The 22,256-nt window shown below is 53.2% G+C and overlaps 1 protein-coding gene across 3 annotated transcripts in view; it reads right to left on the bottom strand.

Annotated features, from left to right (window-relative positions):
* The window catches only part of LOC100717999 (pseudouridine-5'-phosphatase-like), a 57,208-nt gene that overhangs the window by 2,896 nt on the left and 32,056 nt on the right, over positions 1–22,256 (bottom strand). For 2 of the 3 annotated variants that reach the window (XM_063243267.1, XM_063243268.1), the window contains exons 3-4: positions 10,330–10,559; positions 2,484–3,469 (exon numbers count right to left, since the gene is read on the bottom strand). In XM_063243267.1, coding sequence (XP_063099337.1) covers positions 3,209–3,469; positions 10,330–10,559 — 491 coding nt within the window. In that variant the 3' untranslated portion in view covers positions 2,484–3,208. Of the gene's footprint in view, positions 1–2,483; positions 3,470–10,329; positions 10,560–22,256 lie in introns of those variants that run through there. The other variant, XM_013145440.3, reaches the window with a different exon arrangement.

Raw genomic sequence — 22,256 nt, 5'->3', positions numbered from 1 at the left:
GCTCCCTTCTTCTAGGGAGAAGACCTGTGACTCAGGAATAGTTCAGATAGGGCTTTCGGGTCTCCACTTGACTCTCTTTGGGGCCTCTGTCCCTTTGCATTGTAATACAGAAATCAGCCGGGTATGGTGACGGCCCAATGTGGGGGTGCACAGGAGCGGACCCAGGGAAAGTCTCGTTCTCTTCCACACTCACCTTGTCTTAATGTCTTAATGATCTGCTCCACAGCTGTAGCGCATCCACGGACCTTTAATCACATTGCCTGTTCCCTCCCTCTCTCTTCTCTTCCTCTTCTTCCCCCAGTTCTTTCCCTCCGTCTGTGCAGAATCCTCCACTTGTGACTCACCCAAGGCTGACGGGAAGCTGACATGAGTGAATCTGACAGCCATTGAGAAGCTCCTCTTCTACTGCTGGGGAGCATGTCTGCACCCCACCCCAGCCCATTCAGGACTCAGGTGGCTGGGGGACAGGTCCTGAGGTGTTTAGTGCTAAACCTGAGTGCTGGGCAGGACAGGGCTGGCTGTAGGTCTTCCTTCCTCTCGTGTGTGTGTGTGTGTGTGTGTGTATGTGTGTGTGTGTGTGTGTGTGTGTGTGTGCGCGCACGCGTGCACATGGGCACATATTGCAAATTGAACCAGGGCCTTTGAATGTGGCTACATCTCTATCACAGTCTTGTTCTTTTCTTTTTTAATTTTGACACAGGGTCTCCTCCAAGCAGCTAAGTTGCCCAGGCCGGACCGAAGTTGCAGTTCCCTGCCTCAGCCTTGCAGGGTGCCGGGGTTACAGGTGTGGGTGGGAAACCCAGCGCTGCTGCCCTTCCGCCTGAGGACTTCTGAACTCCACGGGCCCTGCAGCCCCGGCTCTTGCTTTTTCCCTGAGCGGGAGGAAGGGACTCCCTCAGACCATCAGCGTAGCTTCCTTAGTTAATAGCCCACGTGCTATTGGCTCCTGACATTTCCATTCCACTGAAGTTATGCCTTGATTAGTTTCTAAATGTCCCCACTGTCCTCTTCTGGGACCACGACAGGCACTTAAATGTCAAGTGGCCCTGTGACATTCTCATCACATCCTCTGGGGCTGCGGAAACTCTGCGCAGTCTGCTCAGAGACTTGATTCATCCTGGGGCTGCAGCTGGTGAAGTACTTCGGTCTACCGGCTCGGGGACCAACTGTGCACGGAGGAGTGTGCGGTGGAGCTCAGAGCGCAGGCAGCTGACCTTGAAGGCAGGCAGGGGAGGCCTCCGACACCCCCCTGTGCACACCCTCAGCAGGCTCTGGGTGCCATTCGTGTGCCAGATCCTCCTGCTGCTGCGGCAGGGGCAGTCACAGGAAGTGGAAGGAGGAAGGGACGGGGGACCAGTTGCACTCTTTCTGGGGGCTTTCACCTCACAATCCATCCCTTCCTCATCCGAGAAGCGTCCAAAGAGGCACCAATGTGTGAACTGCAGGTAGATCTGAAAAGCTCCAAATCCGAGGTTTCCTGAGCTCTGACAGGACTATGGAGGGGGAAAACTCGATAAAGTGGAACCATTTGGGGCACAAAATTATTAAAAGGAGTCTTTATAATTACCTCCAAGGTGTGGGAATGAGTGTACTGGAATAAAAAAAAATTAAGACTTGGGCCCCATCCCCGAGGTAACTTATTACGCATGTGCGAATATTTAAAAATGTTTCAGAGTCCTAGTACTTCTGGCCCAAGCATTCCAGGTAAGGGGTTTCTGATCCATGTCATGCAGAACATGGGTGTGGTAGGATCTGCATCACGACCACAGAGTGACAGGAGAATCTGACTGTATTAATCTCTCCCTGGCACTGGGACAAAACCCCCAACATCCTAGCTGGGAGGAGAAGAGTTTTAGTTTGGTCTGGTTTGCAGGGATTTCAGCCCACAGTCAGCTGACACCAAGGCAGCAGAACGGCAGGGCAGAGGGCAGCTGCTCTACCCGCTGTGGTCAGCAAGCAGTGACAAGAGCCGGGTCCCACCCCAGGGACCACCTCCTTAAGGTGCACAGGGCCCGGAACTCACCCGTGCTCAGATCCACTGCTGAGTGCAGTGCCTGTGGGCAGATCACTGTCCGAAGACCCACCTCTGAACACGGACACTCGGGAGGACATAAAAGCCCTAAAGCGTGCCGTGTGTAAATCGGAAGGGCTACCAGTGCACAGGCCGGTAAGGCCCTACGTGCTGAGACACTTTGGGGAAAGCCTTGCAGGACAGGCTGCAGGATGGAGGCTTCCCGTCCATGCCTACTGCTCATTATTTGCAAGTGACTGCGGTTCTGATGCAATCAGAGGCAAGGGTTACAGGGGTCCTACACCAAAGGGCAGGTGTTGTGATCACCTGTAACATGTCCACAGCACCCACTTCTGCTTCCTGTGCCCATGAGGTCTGTCTGTCTACCCTGCAACCATCTGCAGATGTCTGTCCTCCAATGAGTGGTGTTGTAGTCAGGGGTTGTACACAGAGAACAGTTCAGATCAGGACATGGAGTTTATAATATTTTTATAATGGTCACCGGAAGTTAACACAGGAGAATGCAGGAAATCTATCCACAACACCAACGACATAGATTATTTAAGTCAAGAGTCTAAACCCCATGGCAATGTCCCACATGAGTCCAGATAAAAACCCAGAGCTCAGAACGACGCCTCCACGAGTCCAACTGGAAGTCCAGAGCCCACAAGAAGGACTCACGCCAGTCTCTTTTACGGATTCGTGCCAGGAAGACCCAAGGGTCAGCGGTGGAAGCCACAAAGTCTATGCCAGCAGGATGAAGGAGCTGTGCTAGTGGGATGAGGGTTCTACACTGGAGCTGAGAAGTCACACTCACAACAAAGAGCGGGGCTGTCCTGAAAGGAACCACAGCACATGTCTTCCCCTCTGGAGCCAGGAAGCAATGCTCGATGTGAAGACCAAAGCTTCTCCAGGAGAACCAACAGCTCAGACAGTAACTCGTAGGAGAACCAACAATGCCTCCATAACGCCTCAATCCCTCTCCCACCTCTCTTCTTCTCCACCTATTTATCCTGGCAACCCTCCTCAGGTGGAGCATCTTCTCTCAATGCATGCTGATGTAATCCAGCTGGCGTTAAGTTGACCACTAGTTATCGAACCATAACAAGTGGCAACCTGGCGCTTCCTGTCAGCTACCAGGAGTTCCTCTGGAGAAAGGAGCGTGTGGAAAATAGAAGTTGGGTCTCAACTGGACGGTCAGCTGCGGGTGGCAGGAGAAGAGTGGTACCGCCTGGGCACTGGTTCTGTGCCAACTGAAGACAGCAGAAAACAAAGCCTGCACAGCCACCCAGGAAGAAGACCCACCCAGGGCAGCACCGGGGCCACCACGCCACACAGCTTGCAGGGAGAGTAGATCCCATCATCTGTCGTCTGCAGTAATCCAGTGCCAGTTTTTTCTTTGTTTCTTTCAGATGCATTCGAATTATAAAGCAGAGCAACCACTGTGTTTAGAAGCACCTATCAAAAATGTGCAGCAAGGTTTTGATGCCTTCATTAGACTACGTGTGCTGATTCCAAAGACCAAATGTGAGTCTTTCAAGGACACCCCTCCATTAAATGACTGCTGGCACCTAACATCCCGGCAGGTAAGAACTGCCAGAGCAGGGCTCCTCTATCTACTGGAACCAAGTACAAATGAGGCAGTTACCCAGAAAGAATGCCTGCCAATCACAGGAAATGTAGGCACAAAGGACAGGAAAACAGGGTGCTCCAGCCACGGCTCACACAGAACAGTCAGAATATGAGCTTGTTCCCAGGCTGCAGGTCACAGAGAGCTATGTTTTTCTATGCAAAAGCAGACCTGTCCCAGGGCCGTTTCTGTCTCAAGTGCTAACGGTCGGCCCTGGAAGGAACAGGAGCCGACTCTCACCCTGGCTGTGCCCTTTCTCCAAGCAGGCTCAGAGACCAGCAGCTGGTGACCATGTCTCTGCCCTGCGGTCCAGCCTGTCCTCTGCCCTTCACGCCTACCCCTGCCCAGCAGCAGACTCATGCCAAAGGCGCCTGGGGAACTCGGTGTTTGCACCGTGCTATCTGGGGAGAGAAGCTGTCCTGAAAGTGAGGGGAAGCCAGCCCCTTACCGCAAACACTGCAAGCGGACCGTCCCTGCCAGCCCCACTCGATTTCCTCCCTTCCAGAGGGCCGGGACCCAAGAGGCTGGCTGTCGGATGGGTCTGGGATGCTCAGCCGCTGTCCCAGGCCTTTGGCCTCCCAACAGCTCCTCTGACAGCTCTCCCCACTCCTCTGCCAAGCTCTTCTCTTCTCCCTGCACCTAGCTAAAGGCTGCGATCCATCTAGCTTCTGTCCCCAGGAGAGAAGATGGCCCTGACTCGATGGCGGCGGGAGGGAGTCATGGCGAGGGTGTGGCATTTCCTGCCTGGACACCACAGGCCCTGGAGCCACTGGACCTGAGGCTCTGCACAGGCAGAGGCTCCATGGTGACTTTCCTGTCCCTCACCTGGCCAGCTTGTCAGGACCTGCCCTAGGGCAGAGGCTCCGGTGCTTTAACTTTCTGAACATCAAGGACATAAAACTAAGATGTTCTGTTTTATAACTAGGGAATGCCTCCCAGCGTATCTGTCTGAGGGCCTGTGACACATCACAGATGAGGTGTCTGGTGAGGCTGCTTCCTGCTGCACACCCAGACGATGCCACAACTCGCTGTGTCCCTGTGTGGAGGAAGCGCTTGAGGGGCCTCTGATAAGGACAGGGACCCCCATCCATGCAGCTTCACCCTTCCAATCCCATGGTCTTCCAGTGGTCTCATCACCTGGCTCTTCCAACTCCAAGGTGAGCTGTCAATACATGGCCTCTGGGAGGACATAAATATTCAGTCCATCACCGCGGCCAGGGGGTAAATACAAATGAGTTTCAGCCCGGTGAGACTCGGTACCAGGCCTGAAAGACTGATCCAGGCAACCCTGGGATAGATCTGTGCTTTCTTTAGGGCATCAAAGGGGCAGCAATTTCTTACAGCAGGGGTGCACAGAGCTTTCAAGATGAATTCCAATGCTAATCGCATCCCACTGGTCTGGGAGAAGCATTGGGAGTCATCTTGGAAGCTCTGTCGATATACCTAGCTTTAGACACAGTTAAAAAAAAAAAAGAGAACAAACCAAACTGTTGGAAAAGAGCCTTGCAGTTAACAAGGCAAGGCAAGGATTTCCTCTCAAGCCTCAAACACATGATAGGGCCTCAATTACTGTCAGGGTTTGAGACTCAGAATGAGGTGGATGCTTAAGAAAAACTGACCAGCACCCACAGCGTCTCCAAGACCAGCTCTTCCCTCTGACACCGCAGACAAGCTGTCGCTCTGGGAGAGAAGCAGGTCGCAGGGAATCTGGCTAGTCCTGGGACTGCTGGATCCGCCAAGCTGAAGCAAGGGTACATGGTGTTTTTTGGACCGGTTCAGAAGGATCCTCGGACTCTTAGAGGCCGCCTTTGGAAACCCGAGGGACCATTCACACAGTATTTGTTTGATTTTGGTAACCTGATTCGCTGTTCTCTCCGAAGCACCTCATTCAGACAGGGCTTCTTCTAGCCCACTTTGTTCAGTTGTTTTTTGAAAGCCATCTCAAAGGCCTTCTTCAGAAAGGCAGGAAACAAGGAAGGTGCCCACTGAGCAGGAGAGAAAACAGCTCCACCGAAGAGGAGGAAGTCATAAATAATTTTAAAGGGAAATCTCTTTATCGGCAGAAAGGACACCCCGCCCCGGCCACCTGGAACATCAGAGCTGGACTGTAACCTTTCAAAGTCAACACGCGAAGCTTTAGAATTATGATTTACTTGGAGACCTTTTCATTGCACGGAAGAGGGAATACATTTAAGGGTGTGTAGAACAAACAAATGAATCCAGGATAAATACGACTCTCCAGGACTGTAGCACAGTCTAAACATTGCTTCACGCCAACCTCTTGTTTTATAAAGACATGAATAAGTGATACTCAGAGCCTGGTGTCGGGGAAGTGCTCCATCAGTATCAGCTATGATTATGGTAATGGAGATCCATCCTGCAGCTCTTATAAGACATGCACAGAGGAGTTTCATATTGCTCAAGCTGGTCATAGCAGTGTGATTAGCTCTTACAGCACCATGACTCTTTGGCGAAGTGTCCCCCCTCCAAGCTGAGAGGTTAATAAACTGCCGATTAGTGACACCTGCTTCTTCTTGTTTGTGTCTCCATGAGCTTCACCAAGCATGGACACGGAACAGCCTGTGTGTAGCAGAGGCCAATACGGGAAACCTGGGGTAGTAGTGTCCTAGGTGGCTTTCTGTTACTGTAACAAAAGACACAGGGCTGGTGACCCGTAATGAAAGAGATGAGATAGCTCAGAGTTTTGGGGGTGACCTAGTTACTTTCCTGTCACTGCTGACAGAAGATATTGAACATCCCAAATGAAGGAAGGAAAGGGTTATTTATTTAGCTCACAGTTTGTGGAGGTTGTGGTCCAAAATCAGCTGGCTTCAAGGCAGAGAGGGGGAAACACTTCAAGGCACAGATAACAGCAAAAGCAGCCAGAGCAAAAGGTGGGGAGGGCCAGCCTCTTCCCCTCATTACCCTGTAAGCAGGCCACCACCCCTAGGGTGGGTGTAGTGCTCACACCATCCCCCTCCCCACTCTTGCACAGGCTGAGCATGTTTACAAGGTAAGGAACCTGGCTCCCTGCTGAGTCCCTTCCTTGAACTTTCTAAGCTTCTCAAGTTGACACAGCCTATCAACTGTGACAGAGGCTGTAAAGTCCAAACATTTCCTACAAATGACCGCCTGGTAAGGTCCATGCTTTAGGCAGAGTGGTGCTCCACCCCTCGTTTTCTTTATCCACTCATCTAGGGGCAGACAAACATCTGTTTCCTGATTGGAAATGGACTGGACGTGCTGGCTCCTCGGCAGCAGGAAGTCTGCATCCACTGTGGCTGACCTGACGGCCTTGCTCCCCTGGCCAGTCAGTGCTGAGAGGCCCACAGCCTTGTGTTTGGCTTTTCTTGCTCTTCCGCCAAGGGGGCTGAGGGAACCCACTGCACCCTGTCCCATCCCGAAGGCACGATGTGCCAAGCCACAGGGCCCTGCTGGGGTCTGCTAAGAGTGGCTGCCTGCTGCCCAGCAGCATCAGAGGCCCCCGTTCACCCCGCAAACCCCCCAATGCACCTGGGCCAAACTCACTGCTTACCCCCACTGTTTCAGCCCAGCCGAGAGCTCGAGCCAAACACCTTCCTCCCTCTGCAAGTCGGAAATGCTGGCATAAACTAAAGCCAGCGCTGGGAATCTCGAGGTACCAGGAGCACACAGGCAGGAGGCACCAGAGCTCACAGGTCCCTCAGTCAGTGACAGAGAAGGCAGCTTTCCCCGCTGTGAATTACTGGCAGCACTTTGCTCAGTGAGGGGCCGGAGGCTTAGAGGATTCACCAGAATGTGTGCAGGGCGCCCCAGGGATCATCTTTAGTAAACAGCGAAGCGGAGCTTGCAAGGTTGCGCAGCTGCAGTACAGAATCGTGGATGCAGGAGCGAGGTGGTGGGTAGCAGTCTGGTAGGGTGGTAGGGAGCGAGCCCTGAGCCCAGCTTCATGGGGCGGTCACTCTCGTCACCCAACAGCCGTGCTCAGCATGCTGGCCCTATTGGCAGCCGAGCTCCAGGTCTGCCACCAGGACAGCTGTGGTGTGTGTGACTGGGCTCTTCAGAAAGTATTTCTGGAGGAAATTTTCAAGGCCCCGAGGGACAGTTTTGGGAGGATGTAATAAATACAGGTGGTGACTGTCATCTTTGGGTTCTGGACATCAGGGAGTTAAGTGGGTGTTAAGTAGGACAGGCGACAGAAGCATTAGCAGACAGATTCAGCCCCCGTGTCCTTGCGGGGGGACATGATTTCCAAAGACGCAGGATTTGGCATCGGTAACTATCAACCTTACACACACACACAGGCGTGCGCATATCATGCATGCAGGACACAGCCACTTGCATGCTACAAAGCAGGCGCATGTTTCTGGAGGGGAGGTAACACATGTTAAGGCCTACAGTCAGCTCGCTGTTACCACCACCATCACCATCACTGCCACCACCGCTTTCGGTTATGCTCTGACTCAACCTAAGTAAGTCAGGGCTCCAGGGGTATCGTACATCCCTCAGGGCGACGCTGGCAGAATCTCTGTCCTCTAGGAGGAAGCTGACAGCAGAACAGGCGAACTCAGCTGTGTTTAAGCAGCGCCCCTGGTTTTGCATGTCCCAGGCCAAGCCACGTGCACAGCCTGAGGGCCTCCAGAAGAGGGCCTTCTGCAACCTGCCTCTCCCATTTCAACCAGCAGGGCACACTCTGGGGCGGGGCTGCAGCCACAGCCATGGGAAGGGGACCCTGCCAGCTCTACTCAGGCTGCAAGAGGCCACCTGCCCGGCTGTGCCGCCCCCTACCCCTACTGGGTGTCTCAGGCAAACCGGCTCTCCCTTCTGTGTCTCTAAGGCGTCATCTACATGGCAGGGAAACCCCCATTACTGCAGCACATTGCCTGCCAGCCAGCGGAGCCTGCAGCTGACCTTCAGGTCGCCCGGCCTGCAGGATGCTGATGGCAGCATGCAGGGACCAGCGCTGAATCTAGCGTCCCTGCTCTGCCTGCTGCCCGCTGGCTCTGGGATCTGGATGAGGCACAGCGGTACTTTCATTTTCCTTTGTGCTTGGGGAGGCAGACTTAATGACCTCCAGTGTTTAACCAGGGGAAAAGGAAAACAAAAGCTGCACCGCACCCCAAAAGCCGCACCCCTCCCCTCCTGTGGAATTCCTGATGCAGGGGCTGGGCAGGCACTGGCCTGAGTGGACCTGGGAGGGAGGCGCTCATGCGTGCAGCTAGGAGCTGGCGCACAGTGTGGCTCAGGGCCTGAGGGAGGAGGGGAGGGAAGGAGGGAGAGAGGAAGCAGGCAGGACGGCTCATTCTGCCCAGGCTGGGCCAGGCAGTGTGTGGGGCTGTGGACGCAGCCCTGCTGCACAGGGGTCGCCTCCTGCCTCCTCGGCATGATGGAGGTCGAAGGATGCTTGTGGCCCCTTGCTCCTGCCTTCCCAGCCGGGAGCTCCTCAAAGTGCTGGAATTTCCCGAGTGAGGACCAAGACCTTCCTGGTCAGATCTCAATCTTCAGTGTTAAGGAGCTGGCCCTTGTGGTGCCCCAAGGTCATGCCAGGGTGGCGTCGGCACGTCACAGAGACTGAGGCTTTGGTTCTATGAACCCCAATGCAAGAACAGGACTGGAGCTGGTCAGTGACCCCCTCCCGCACACCTTGATCACGAGGCCCCATATAAAAACTCTCCAGGATGGCCGGTTGGGGCCCTGAGGTGAGAGGGCACATGGGGTGAGGAAGAAACCACAGAGGAACTCAGTGCCCAGTGCCACGCCTGGTATGGGCATCTGTTCAATCGGGTGGGTCCCGGGTTCTTTCCTCCACAGCAAACCAGCACATGCAACTCCGTACTGGAGTCACCCTGTCTGCCTTGAGTCGCTGCGAGGGACTCTCAAGGGCGCATGCGAGTACTGCAGTATCTGCTGCCCAGGGCACCCGTGGCCCTGAGTGTTTCAGATAAGAAAGCGCCGGAAGGCCACTGGACTCCGGGACCACAGTGGGATTGCCTGAGTACACCCCAGGTGCTCAGCTTTATTTAGAAGGCAAATGCTGGGATCTGAGTCTGGGGCTTCGACCTTCTCCATGTCTCCTGGGAGCACGTCTCAGGCTATGAAGAGTCTGTCTACACCTGTACACGTCCCTGCACCTGGCTTGCGTCTGCACCTGCACCTGCCCTGAGCCTGCACCTGGCCTGCAACTGCACTGAACAATGCACCTATGCCTGCCACCGCAACAAGGATAGAGCACCACCATTCCACAGCCACAGGGGCCTGGGAATGGGGATTCCCACTGAGCGATGCCTAGGGAGCCACAGTGGCAGACCTCAGGAGTAAGCCTCGGGCCTGTGTCCAGGAGGCCTGCCTCCAGGAGGCCTGCCCAGTCCAGTGGGTACTGCAGCCGGGCAGGGGGCTGTGGGCACCGCAGGCCACAACCACAAGCTGCTACTTTCCCAGAGTCACTGCTGCGCAGAAACACATAGGCTGGAAACCCACATAAGCAGCCACTGCAGCCACAATGATCCCTGTGTAAGTGACTGCAGAGGAAGGAAGTGAGCTCGGGGATTTGCGTGTGCACTGCAGGAACAGCCCTGGCCACAGGTGTCCCAGGAGGCCCCTTCAGGAAGTCTGAGGCGCATCCTTCCAATCCCGGGGTACCATCGGCAGACCCGCGCTCTGGCGCACACGCTACGCAATGCCGGACGCTGCTCGCCCACGCCCACCTCACCTGCTCCAAGGGCGGCGGAGGAGAGAAGCGTCTGGCACAGGCCAGGAAGATGTCAGGGGCTGGCTTCCCACTCTTCACCTCGGGATCGTCCCCCAGCACGATGTGGCTGAACAAGCTGAAGAATTCCTTGTGTCGGCCGGTCTTCATCTCGAAGGGTGCACGCCCCAAGCTGGTGGACATGGCAAAGGGGACGTCGTGCTTCCGCAAGTGGTGGATGAGCTTCTCCACACCTGGGGAGGTAGAGGGGGACCTCAGTGTGCTGGGGGCAGTGCGGTGGGAGGGGTGCTGGTGAGGCTCAGCGCCGCAGCTAGGATGTGTGTATTCGGGGTCCCCGCACGTGCACTGTTATCATCTGCCCCAGGCATGGTCTGTCAGGAGGCGGTGGGCTTCAGGAGGCATCCTCCCGGAGCAAAGGAGGTCTGCGGTACAGCTGAGCGGGGAGGAGGACACCAGGCTCCTCCTCCTCTCTCTCTCTCTCTCTGTCTCTCTCTCTCTCCCTGCTTCCTGCTCACATGAGAGCAGACCTCTGTGCAGGAACACATCAGGAAGTCGGCATGCCTGCCGGCCCTCCTCCCATTCCTCTTCCTTCATTTCCTCTCTTCCCTCCTTCCCTTCCTTCCTTTCCTCCGACTAGAACAGAGTAACATTTGAGATCAATAATGGGAAAGCTACAACTATCTGGATGCTAAACGACACAGTTCTAGGAAGGTACGGGTCACAGAGGAAACCACAAAAGGTCACTGGATAATTCTGTGTAGAGAACAGGAACACCTTAGCATCTATGGGGTGCAACTAAAGTGGAAGAAGCTGATAGTATTTTTTTTTTTTTTGGTCTTTTTCTTTTTTATCGGTACCAGGGATCGAACTCACGGCCGCCTGTTTGCAAGGCAGGTGCTTATGCCACTGAGCTAAATGCCCAGCCCCTAAGCTGATAGTTTTAAATGCTCAGTTGGAGAAGAGGGCCCAACTCGGTGGTCTAGCTAGTCACATTAAAAAAAAAAAAAAAAAACTGTAAGATCAGTGATGGGCTATTCTTTCTCCTTAGAAGTCGCCCAGAAAGAGCAAATCAAATGAAGAAGGGAATAAAAACAGGAGAAACAAGAAAAAAATAAAACAATACAGAAAGTCGATTAAGCTAAAAGCTGGTTCTTTGAAAAGATCAGGTGAAATATTGGACCTGTAGCTCGACTGACCAAGAAGAAAAAGAGAAACCTAAATCTATCAATATAACGAGTGAAATGGAGCAACACTACTGATCCTAAAGTCATTAAGAAGGAAAAAAGTTATGAACGATTCAGTATCAATTTATGTGACAACTTAGATGAAACAGATCAGTTCTTTGAAAGACAGGAAATTGAGGACACTAATAAGCTGAACGGCCCCCTATGTAGCATGTGTAATTACAAATCTTCCTCTATCTAATAAAGATCAGAGAGTCACCGATGACTTTCCCATACACTCAAGAAATAAGTAACAGGAATTCTAACAAAATTTCAGGACATTGGAAGGGACATTTGCTACGTCTTCTTTTGATATGAAGACCGCAATTCTCTAGTAGCAAAACCAGCCAAAATCCCGAGACCTCCCAAGGCGTGCAATTCTGGAGTACACTCACGTGTACCTGCTCACATCAGCAGTTCTCAACCTGTGCAAACGTATGCGTACTATGTGGAGCTTGCATGTGTGAGTTAAAAAGATTTCCATGCCTATCATTGCATAGCTTGCAACAACTAGTTCTGAGGATCAGGGTGTATTAAAAAGTATTGGCAAACTTTCAAAATAAACTCGACCTAACCAGTGTGGAGACGGCAAGAACCGCTGTGGAAAAAGAGACATCAGTAGCAAATGTCAGGCTAGTCGCAGGGAGAGACGCCCAGTAGCAAAATGATTTGTACTTGCAGGAGATTTGAAGCTCCTATCTTATGCCTTTCTAATGCAGTTTAGAAAACAACAGAGCATATTTTTAACGTGCAGCTCACTTGAAGACACAAAAGAAAGGCAAATTCTGGTGTAAGATTTTTTTTTGTGATGGTAATTGGTTTCATAGGAGTTTATCCTTGTCCCGTTCTTCCCCTCTGGGACTATTTTGCTAGATATCTCATGGGAAATCTTAGCAAGAGCAACCACAACCAAGTGGGAGTCAGTCTATGCCATTTTCATTCCCAGGGGAGGACGCGGCAGTGGTGTTTGTGGGTGGCTTCCAGGGACGGGGACAGATCCCTGGGAGCGCTCTGCACCTGCCGAGGACACATTTGGGAAGCAGTGAGCCTGGCTTCGCAGGCACCTGCCCCCGGCCCCTTGCAGAGCTCCAAGAGCCAGTGCACACTGCACAGCTGCCACTGGCGTCCTGTCACTCTCTCCTCTCAACACGAAGAGTAAAAAGGCTGTGAAGATGGAGACGGAGCTCTGTCCCAGGGTGAAGCACATACGTGAAATTGCGGCACTATGCATGTGTACACGGGGTGAAGGGAAGCTGGGAATCTGTTGCTACACAGGGTCAGCTCGCCCAGGGTGACGCCGGGGAAGGAACGGGAAAGGGGAAGAGATCCAGGACGGACTGGAGGGATCAGGGATGCCACGTGTGCAATGGACTGGAGAAGGAGCAAATGCAGAGGCTGTGAGCAGTCAGGAGAGCCTGAGGTGCTGCAGATTTCTATGCGCCTGGCGAGTGTAGCTGTCAGAGCCCACTGGCCGGGGCGCTATCCGAGACACCTCACCTGCTACCCCACAGCCAAGCACACACGGCCCTGTCCTGATGTACTGGCAGACCACGCTGGCCCTGCGGAGACTCAGCCTCCTTCTAACACAACCTGAGGGGGCAGTCGTGGCCCGCAGTCCCCAGAGACAGACGCTGCCCACAGGAAGAGTGCTGCAGCAGAATATGCCCTTTCTTAGAAGACGGCCCTCTCAGCTGCGGGAAACGCCACGTTACAGGTCAACACTAGGTGACCCGTGACACCAGGAGGCTGAATGGGGACCCTTTAAAAGTGACAGTCGGCTCTCAGTCCCTGAAACTTCTGAACAGGATTTGGTGACGGTCTCAGGAGCGATGACCCTGGATTACAGTGGCTCTAAATGAAAGGGAGACAGGGGCACAGCAGAGAAGCCTCGGGAGGATGAGGGGAGAGATGGAGAGGTCTCAGTGGCCAGAAGGGGACGGGACCCTCCCCCCCAGGGGGGCCTCCTCTGCTCCTGAATGTGAAGGAGGAGAGAACTTCACCGGGCCTTGGTGAAAAGTCTCAAATATGAAAGCTCAAACATGGAGGAGACAGGAGCCCTCTGGGAACAAAGGCACCCCAGAAATAAAAAGGAAAAAAAATAGCACAGTCATCATGATGATTAGGATTTAGAGACAGGAGTTGAAGACCCAAAGGAAGCCACGCTGGGATGGAGGGCAGTTCGAGAGTTTCCCAAGGCTCACGTGGGAAAAGATTGGACCCCAGCTGGGTGCTTTCAACACACGTTGGGACCTGTAAGAGCTATGGCCACAGAGAGGGGGATTCCCAAGTTATCAGGGTGCCTGTAAGGCATTGAGGGAACCCTGTGCCTTTCCATCGCCTTCCTCCCTGGCTCACCCCCTGGGCGACCTGCTTGGTTCTGTGTGTGCCTAGCCTGACACTACCAACGTCTCTGGCCGGAAGCCAAGGGCCCAAGGCCCACGAGTTCCTGAACTCGCAGCCAAGATACACTTTCTCTCCGCAGAAGCTGGCATCCCCAGGTGCGCCCTCCGGGAGGAACAGGAAGGAAGAAATGTCAGCACTGAGATCAAGTTCCCCTAGGGAGGTGTGCCCAGGAGCAGCCCGGGTTCACGCAAGACTGCTCTTTCCCCATTTCTGAAGCTGGTAGTCACATCTGCCTTTCAAAAGGCAGGACACGCTGAAAAACACCCTCCTGCTGCGGTCTGCCAGACCCTGACATTTATGCTGTGAGGAGTTTCACTTCCTTAGGGCCATGGAGGAACTCTGCAGGGTCCTGGGACTCACATGCCTCCTCCTAGCTGTCTCCAGCCTTGCTGTGGGCTCAGGACCGGGCTGCTTCCTGCTGCTGTGCTGTTCTGTGCAGAGGTCCATTAAGGTGTACTCTCCACGGGGTAATCCTCAGCTCAGGAGCGGACCCTCTGACTCAGGCAGCGACCGCTGCTCTGAGAGGGACCTTTACGGAAGGCACGGAAGGCACCGCATGGAGTTAAAACACGCCTCCTTGTGGGCTCTTTAGAAGGGATGCTGGTGACCGAGGGGGGCACCCTGCTCCGGGAGTGCTGCTGGGACCTTCAGAAAGCGTGCCACACTGGTCCCTGTCTCCCAGCCGAGCTGTTTCACACAGGGAAAGAGAGGGATTTGGGCAGTGGGGCCCAGGCAGAGAAGCGGTGTGAACGGGCAGATCCCGTGTGGAGCCATTTACAAAGAAGGGGGGAAAGCTAAAGGGAAGGTCCAACAGGTAGCCAGGATTCCACACCACAGAAACTGAACAACTTCCCCTAGAAAGGGACCAGCCGTGGAGAGGCTGCATCTCCCCTGCAGAGTTCCCCTGCACAGATGCCCCTGTGTGCTGTCCTCGGATTTTAGGTGGGGTACTGGCCCCTGGTCCCCAGCAATCTCCCCTTTAGACAGTGGCTATCCACAGAGTACAGCACCGTGTCAGTGCAAAGTGCACGGACTCCTCAGAGAGCAGGGAGAAGAATGCAGACGGAGGGCTGCCCAGAGAGGCTGAGGGGCCCTGGGGAAAGGGCTCCAGACCTGGCCTCCATGGCCAATCATCGGTGACCCCGTCTCTCTCTCTCACCGTCTCCAAACACAAAAGGCATCTTCCTGGCTGTTCAGAGCTGCATTCTACATGCAGAGGATGGAGGTTCAGGGCTCAGTTGCTTCACATCTGAAGCTTCAACCCATCTTGCTCAGTGTTTTTAGCCCTTGGTTTTATCCTGCATTCTTTAAAACACACATCTATGCTATCTCCTCACTTCTCAATGGAAAGAAAAAAAGAAGATTCACTGTTGAATCACTGCAGATGAGGCCCCCTGTGTGCCCAGGCAGACCCTGAGGTCCTAGACTCAGGTGAACTGCCTGCCTTGGCCTCCTCAGTAACTATGATTTCAGCTACCGCTGAAGAGTTTCTTGTGCCAGGGGTTTAGCTCAGGGGTGTAAGCGCCTGCCTGGCAATCATGTAAGGTTGTGAGTTCAATCTCCATTAGCAAAAGAAAGAAAGAAAGAGAAAGAAAGAAAGAGAAAGAAAGAAAGAAAGAAAGAAAGCGTTTCCTATGACATGTGGAAATGCAAATTTCATTCCATCAGGCAGTTTTTGTGGAGCACACCCATATCCACTGTCTGTGTGTAGTTTCTTGCTCAAATGGCAAAGCTGAGGCAGGAGGGTTACTGGGGAGTCTGAGACCAGCCTGGGCTACAAAATGAGTTCAAGACCAGCCTGAACTGCATAGCTGGTCTCAAAAAGACCAAAAAGAAAAGAAAAGAAAAAAAAAAAAAACAGAAAAGAAAAGAAACAAGGCAAAGCTGGAAATTAGGACAGATCCTAGATGGTCTGTAAAGCTAAGGACAAAGACATTATCCTTACCACGATTACTATTTTAGAAAAGGAATCCTCCCCCAGTCTATCTTCTTCCATCATACATTTAATTCTCCTCTGGTAATGCTGGGGCTGTTGGACAAATGTGAGCCCACTACCCTACTGAGGCTGGGAAATTAAAGTAGATACAGTGTATACATATGCCACCGTATAACGGAACCTAACAGCTCATGGAAGAACACACAGCATCCCAGTTTATCAAGGTCCACCAAAGTCTAACGCCGTATTCTTGTACTACCCAGCTACACCTCATCAGAGCTATTTGTTGGTTTACATCTATAGGGAATTTTTAACCACCTGCACGTTGCTTTGGCATAATCAGAAATGGGTAGGATTTTCAAGTTTTCTAACAGTTTCTTAGTTTCATGAGATCCAGCACACAGCATGTGTGAGGACAGAAAAGCCTGCAGACAGGAATTAACCAATGTGATACCCAACATGCTCGAGACTGCCCTTCCCAAGGTACTCAGAGAACAGAGAAGCCAGGCTTTCCTGACTGAGCTCCACAAGCACAGATGCGCACCGTGTGGGAGGAGGTCCCTTAGCTGCTAGAGTGAGGGACATTTGGGACATGTCCATCTTCCTGCCTTGCTGATCACATCCGATGCCTTCCATCTTGTTTCTGTTTTTCAGGGTCACTGGTTCTGGCCCAGGAAGTCCCTGGGTTCAAAAGGAGATGGTGGAGCTTTTCAAGGGATCCGGGCCAGATCTCCCGTCCTGCCCCCCAGGGTCACGGATACTTGCTGGGTGCAGGTCCCCATTCAGCTACAGACTGGACCCTGGAGCGGGGTGTCTCTGCTTCCAAAGCGAGGATCCCAGAGTTGTCTGTGAGGCTGACAGAGGCAGCAGCGAGGGAGGATCCAGCCAAGCTGCACTGTGACAAGGAACAGCAGGGCAGAGGACCTGGCATTCTGTCCCATCAGAAGGAACAGCAGAGCCTCCTGGGTTCTGCCCCATTCGAGAAAGCCCTCGAAATGCAAAGCAATTTTGCATGGGACTTTGTCCACACTGTCTTCCTTAGGATTTCAGGAGGCTGAGCCTTTCGAAACACTAACAGTTTGGGGAAATAAAGTATGATTCTTTCTAGGGCTTCCCTGATTTTCGGCAAAGCCGCTTTGAGTCACTTTTACACTGCAGAGTCTAAGGAAAATCACTCCAAAAGTCGATGTACAAAATGGCTATTTCAGTAGCTTATTATTACCAGACGAACAGAAAAGCGTGAATTAGAAAACAGTAGCTCATTGGATTTTTCTGATTCTGTGATGGCCTCACGGATGACATAACAATTTAATTTAGTCTCCCTGAATAAGCACTCAGAGTGCTGTAAAACCGAATCTAAAATAAGCCGTTTAATGCACCACAGAGAATGCCCTGGTTCACGCTCAGTATCTGCAATAACCCTGGGCTGGTACAGTACCCTCCGAGGCCAAGGCTGTGGTCCCACACTGTCTTTCTGTTCCCACCTATGAATCGCAGATCGGACCTAGTCTGCATCACAGACTCAGGATAAAACTCCCCAGGAAATGAAGATTTCAATTTCCAATTCCCACAGAGAAACAGAAATGAGGTAATGGAAGGACAAGTGTGTTACCCTTTCAAATAACTCACATTAAAAACAAGATTCCTTTTGAGCTAGGCACTCAACAACAAGACAAAGATGACTCTGTAACTCACTATGGCAATTCCAAACTAACTTAAAACGTGTTAGCCCAATTTTGTGAGCTCCTGCTGTAAAACACAAAGATTCCCCAGTGTTCACTGTGGGGTTATTTTTTTTTTCTTTTTCCGGTACCAGGAGTCAAACTCATGACCTCGCATTTGCCAGGCAGGTACTTACGCTGCTGAGCTAAACCCCCGACCCTTTCACTGTGATTTCTTGTTGGTATTCTAGAGAAATTTTAAATCTGGCCAGAATTTTGGTTGATGCCGTTATGCCAAAAATCTCTAACCTAACACTATTGTGAGTTCATTGCTGTGGCTGAAAAATCCATATGAGAACCGCTGTTCTTTTAGAAACAGATATTGTAGTTCTGTAACTTGAGGAAACTGTGAGAGATGCGGGTGTTTTAATATGTAGGAGCACTGGAAGCAAAGATTTGGATTTGTTTCCTTAACTAGGATGTCTTCATTAGAGTCCACTAAATGACAGTGAGGCACGAGCAGTCTTTGAATGCAGAAATATCTAAACCAGGAAATACTGCATTATGCACATAAGCCTCACCCTGGGGCTCAGAGCTCTGTCTGTGCCACCTGGAGGAGAGCCCGTCATCACAGCCTGTGAATGGCCAGTGAGTGGGCCAGTCCTGCAGCCCTGGATGCCGCTGCCCATAAAACAGGTAAGAGCAAGCATTTTCACGGGTGAGGCTGAGCCTACAGTCCCGAGGGGAGACGTAACACTCTGACCAAGGCCAATGGAAGAACCACAACTCCATGGGGACATGGACTTGAACCCCAGCCCTGAGACCTGAGGGCAGGACACAGGAACACACCTGGTTCCGGTGGACCCAAGCCCCACACTCGTCACATGAGCTGCCAGGCACACTCCCACAACCCAGTGGGCTGATGTGGCCCAGAGGCTGCGTGGCTCCCTGGAAGCATTACGTGAATGCGGCCTTGGTCTGCACTGGGGTTCCCCCAGAGCGTCCCGCCCTCCAAGGTAAGAAGCTCTGCCTGGAGGAGTGGGAAGGCAAGGGACAGGAACCCAGGCTGCAGCTCCTCTGCTGGGTTCCGTGTAAGCCGAATCCCGAACCTAACAGGTCAGACAGGCTGCTGCCCACTGGGCCGCTTGAGGATGAGCGGGAGACCAGTCTAAGGCTGCCAGTGGGCACTGCTGCGCTGTCACCAAGCAGAGGACGAGAAGCGCAGTTCGTAGGCCTCTGGCAGCTGCACCCACCATGAGATCCGTGTCCCTGCTGAAGCAGATCAAGCATTCCTTTAGCTGCTCTGGGCACTGGGCTGTCTCCACGCCTGCCAAGGGACCCTCTACGTCTCCAGGAGCCACTGGGGCCATGCCTGATATCTAGGGAAAACGTGCCTGCTTGCTTTACTTCTGCTGTTCACAAAAACAGGGCTTGCTTGTAAGTAAGTGAGCCAGGGGTGGTGGAGCAGGCCTGTAATCCCAGCACCTGGGAGGCTGAGGCAGGAGGATCGCTGTGAGTTCGCGACCAGCCTGGGCTGCAAAGTGAGCTCAATGCCAGCCTGAACTGTGTAGTGAGACCTTGTCTCAACCACAAACAAAGCAAAACTAAACTAAAAACAAGAAAATAAAAAACAAAAGTAAGCTGAAGCTGTGCCCTATGCAGCCTATCTACGACCTGCTGCGAGCTCTGAAGACTACCACAAGCTGCCTCATTCACAAAGATGCAGCGTGTGCATGCATGTGCACATGTGTGTATCGACGCATGCCTGTGTGTGTGTCTGCAACACATGAGCACCAGGAGAGCGAGGCTGGCCAGAGCGATCTGAAATTCTCTAGCTCTGCCTCTCTGCAGCCCCTACTCTCACCAGGTGGTTTTGCTACCTCTGCTCTGCTGGAGGCTTCGTGGGTGAGTTTTGATCTAGGCCAGAATCACAGCAGGCGGTGTGTGGAATCTTCGGGTCTTCCATACATGGATCGGAAGGGGGTCTTACGCACTGGTGCAGCTCATCAGCCTGCAGAGGGCCAGACTCCACTAACTGTGCGCACACAGCCGCTCTGATAACAGGGACTTTGCTTCGGAGGCCAAGATCACTCATCATCTGCCTGCTACCTGTACCCAGGGGCCCAAGGGGGCAACAGGGGCTCAGCCCCATTCTGAAGGACTGAGTGCCAAGGAGCCAGGCAGGAGAAGGAGGTGGGGTGCTGCAGCTTATGCAGGGAGACGGGACTAAAGAGGGGCAGCCTTTCCCCCACCATCTCCCTGTCCTGTTCGGGAGCTCAGGGACGCCAAGACAGGAAAGCCCACTTATAAGGGGCAGAGTGAGACTCTGGGAAGTGGGCAAATCCCTAAATGTGGCTCTGATCAGGCACTTCCTGAACCCTGGGGGCACCCCCTTTTGGTGGGTGCTAAGGATGTCATGATCATTAGCAGCCGGAACACCTGGTTTGTTCCCAGGTCCCCAAACTGGGGAGCCTGGCTTTGGTCACTAGAGAAGAGTGCTGCTTGCCTGCCGGAACCTTGCAGGAGTTCTAGCTCCCGCACAAGCTGCCCCCTCTCTTCCGCTTGCATCATTCTTATCCCACAGGTCCTGCTGTCCCCAGTTCCTCTGTAGCTTTCCAGCAGGCTCTGTCAAAGGCTCCACCCCTAACCCTGGGCGAGGGCACCATCCACACCGCTGAGGCCCCAACTCTTGGTTGGGTTAACTACTTTTCAGCCCAAGAACTCTGAGGTGCACTAGAAGACATCGATGTGCTTTTGGGGGAGCCAGGCTGGCCGAGGAGCACAGGGAGGGCTCAGGGGCCACCCTGCTCCTGCCCTCTGTGCTCTGTCAGGACGGCCACTGCCCAGGCCACTGGACACTGGCCTGCCTCTACTGCTGCGTGGTGCCCCATAATCTTACGGATGAGGACAATGGGAGGAGAGTTGGGGCACGGGACTGGGGTCATGATGCAGGAGGGAGGTGGAGGTGTCATGTACGTCTGGGCTTGGTTGCCTCCCAGTCAAGAACAGGAGCACAGAGTCAGGACAACAGGAAATCCAGGGAACGCCCTGTGGCGATGGGAGCACCCGCCTGGCTACTTAGGGTCCTTCTGGTCCACAAAGCCTACCCGAAACGATTCCACAATGAACCACAGCCCCCACCCCGTGGGACCTAATGCTGCCAGGATCTGCCCCAAATATACAGTGGCAGGCCACAGATTTCACGGGCCGGATTTGTGAAAAAATTGTCCGATCTCATACATCAAGGTTTAAAAAAAGGGTTGTAAAGCTGTCCTGATTGGAAAAATCTCAGATGTTTCTGAAACAGAAGGGGCTCAAGAGATGGAGGGAGGAGAAAAAAAGAGATCCAAAGAGGATGGAGAAGGAAAGAGACATGGGATGGATGTGTACTGGCTTCACGCTAGGGGTGGGAACACCTACCCATTAAAAGGAAATCCTAGGAAACTACTATTTTCCTGGAGGTCAAAAAGCCTGTCCACAGTTTGAAAATGGTTGGTGTGGGGGCGGCCCCAGTTCAGACATAGCCGTAAATGGGCAGGGAACCCCCTCTGGACTTACCACCCCATAGGATCCCCTCTCTCACAGGACACCCTCAGGGGTCTGTGCTTTCCCACAGAGGGCGACTAGGCAGCTGACGCCAGTGGGGGCGGCCTGTCTGCCGGGGCCTCTAAGCCCCTCCCGTCCGGTTTGCCCGGGGGCTGGACCAGTGGAGGAAGAGCTTCCTCTGGCATCGGTCAGCAGAAGACACACCTTCGCAGCCCCAGTGGGCAGACACGCAACCCCTGCAGCAGAGTCAGGCCAAGACAAGTCCCCACATCATAATCGGGGCGGTTTCCATGGCGACTGGTCCAAGCACACACTTCCCCATGTCTCCCAATCAGGCAGAGACAGGCCATGACCCTGCAGCAGGGTAATCGGGTCCTTCCCTGTGACGGGCCTTCCCAGACAGGCCACAGCACTGTACTGGGATGGGGTAGGGGAACCTGCCACTGTGGCGGCTCCTCTGGTGACAGAGCCTTACACCACAGTGAATCAGCCCAGCCCTCCTAACCTAGTCCAAGACTGCTCCGTCTTGCCCTGGGGAATACCTAACTCACTGGACTGCAGCTGATCCCTGCTGGGGGGCTGGAGGGCTGGCTTCGAGGAGAAAAGAAAGGACCAGGACAGCAAGTGGATAACATGCCCTTCTCCCTGGGCGGCTGCTCCTGTGGACTCCTACAGCTACGATCAGGAGGGACTTTCAGGAAGAAAACAACACATGGACCCAGGGATCCTATTCTCCCTCACAACCAAAGAAGTCAAAGTAGTAAGTGAGCACAAATGATCCCTGTGCCAGGACGAGGAACAGGATCACAGGAAGAGGGTCAGGAGAGGGCTGCCTGTGCAGGAGCGGGCAGACATGGCTCACACAGAGGAGGACGCAGGAGGGATGGACACAAAATCTCAAGGCACGCCCTGTGAGGACCCCAAGCCTGGACTGTTTTGTTACTCCCCTTATGCATTCTCTACACCAGGAACCCCAGGGAGAGGGCGTTTCTGGGTCACAGGGTTTCGACAGCCTTTGTTTCTGTTGTACTCTAAGAAAATAGTTTCGTTATATGTGTATTATAGCAAACCTGCAACATGGCTTACTAAATGTGGTTTTTTTTTTCCTTTTTCCCTAACTGATATGTTAAGTGACCTAATTGATATGTTGAGCAATACTCT

The sequence above is a fragment of the Cavia porcellus genome, unplaced genomic scaffold (assembly GCF_034190915.1).
Source record: "Cavia porcellus strain 051 isolate PalLab524CR breed Dunkin Hartley unplaced genomic scaffold, mCavPor4.1 scaffold_37, whole genome shotgun sequence".
NCBI lineage: Eukaryota > Metazoa > Chordata > Mammalia > Rodentia > Caviidae > Cavia > Cavia porcellus.
The sequence above is the reverse complement of the archived record's forward strand: the minus strand, read 5'-3'. Positions and strand labels throughout refer to the sequence as shown.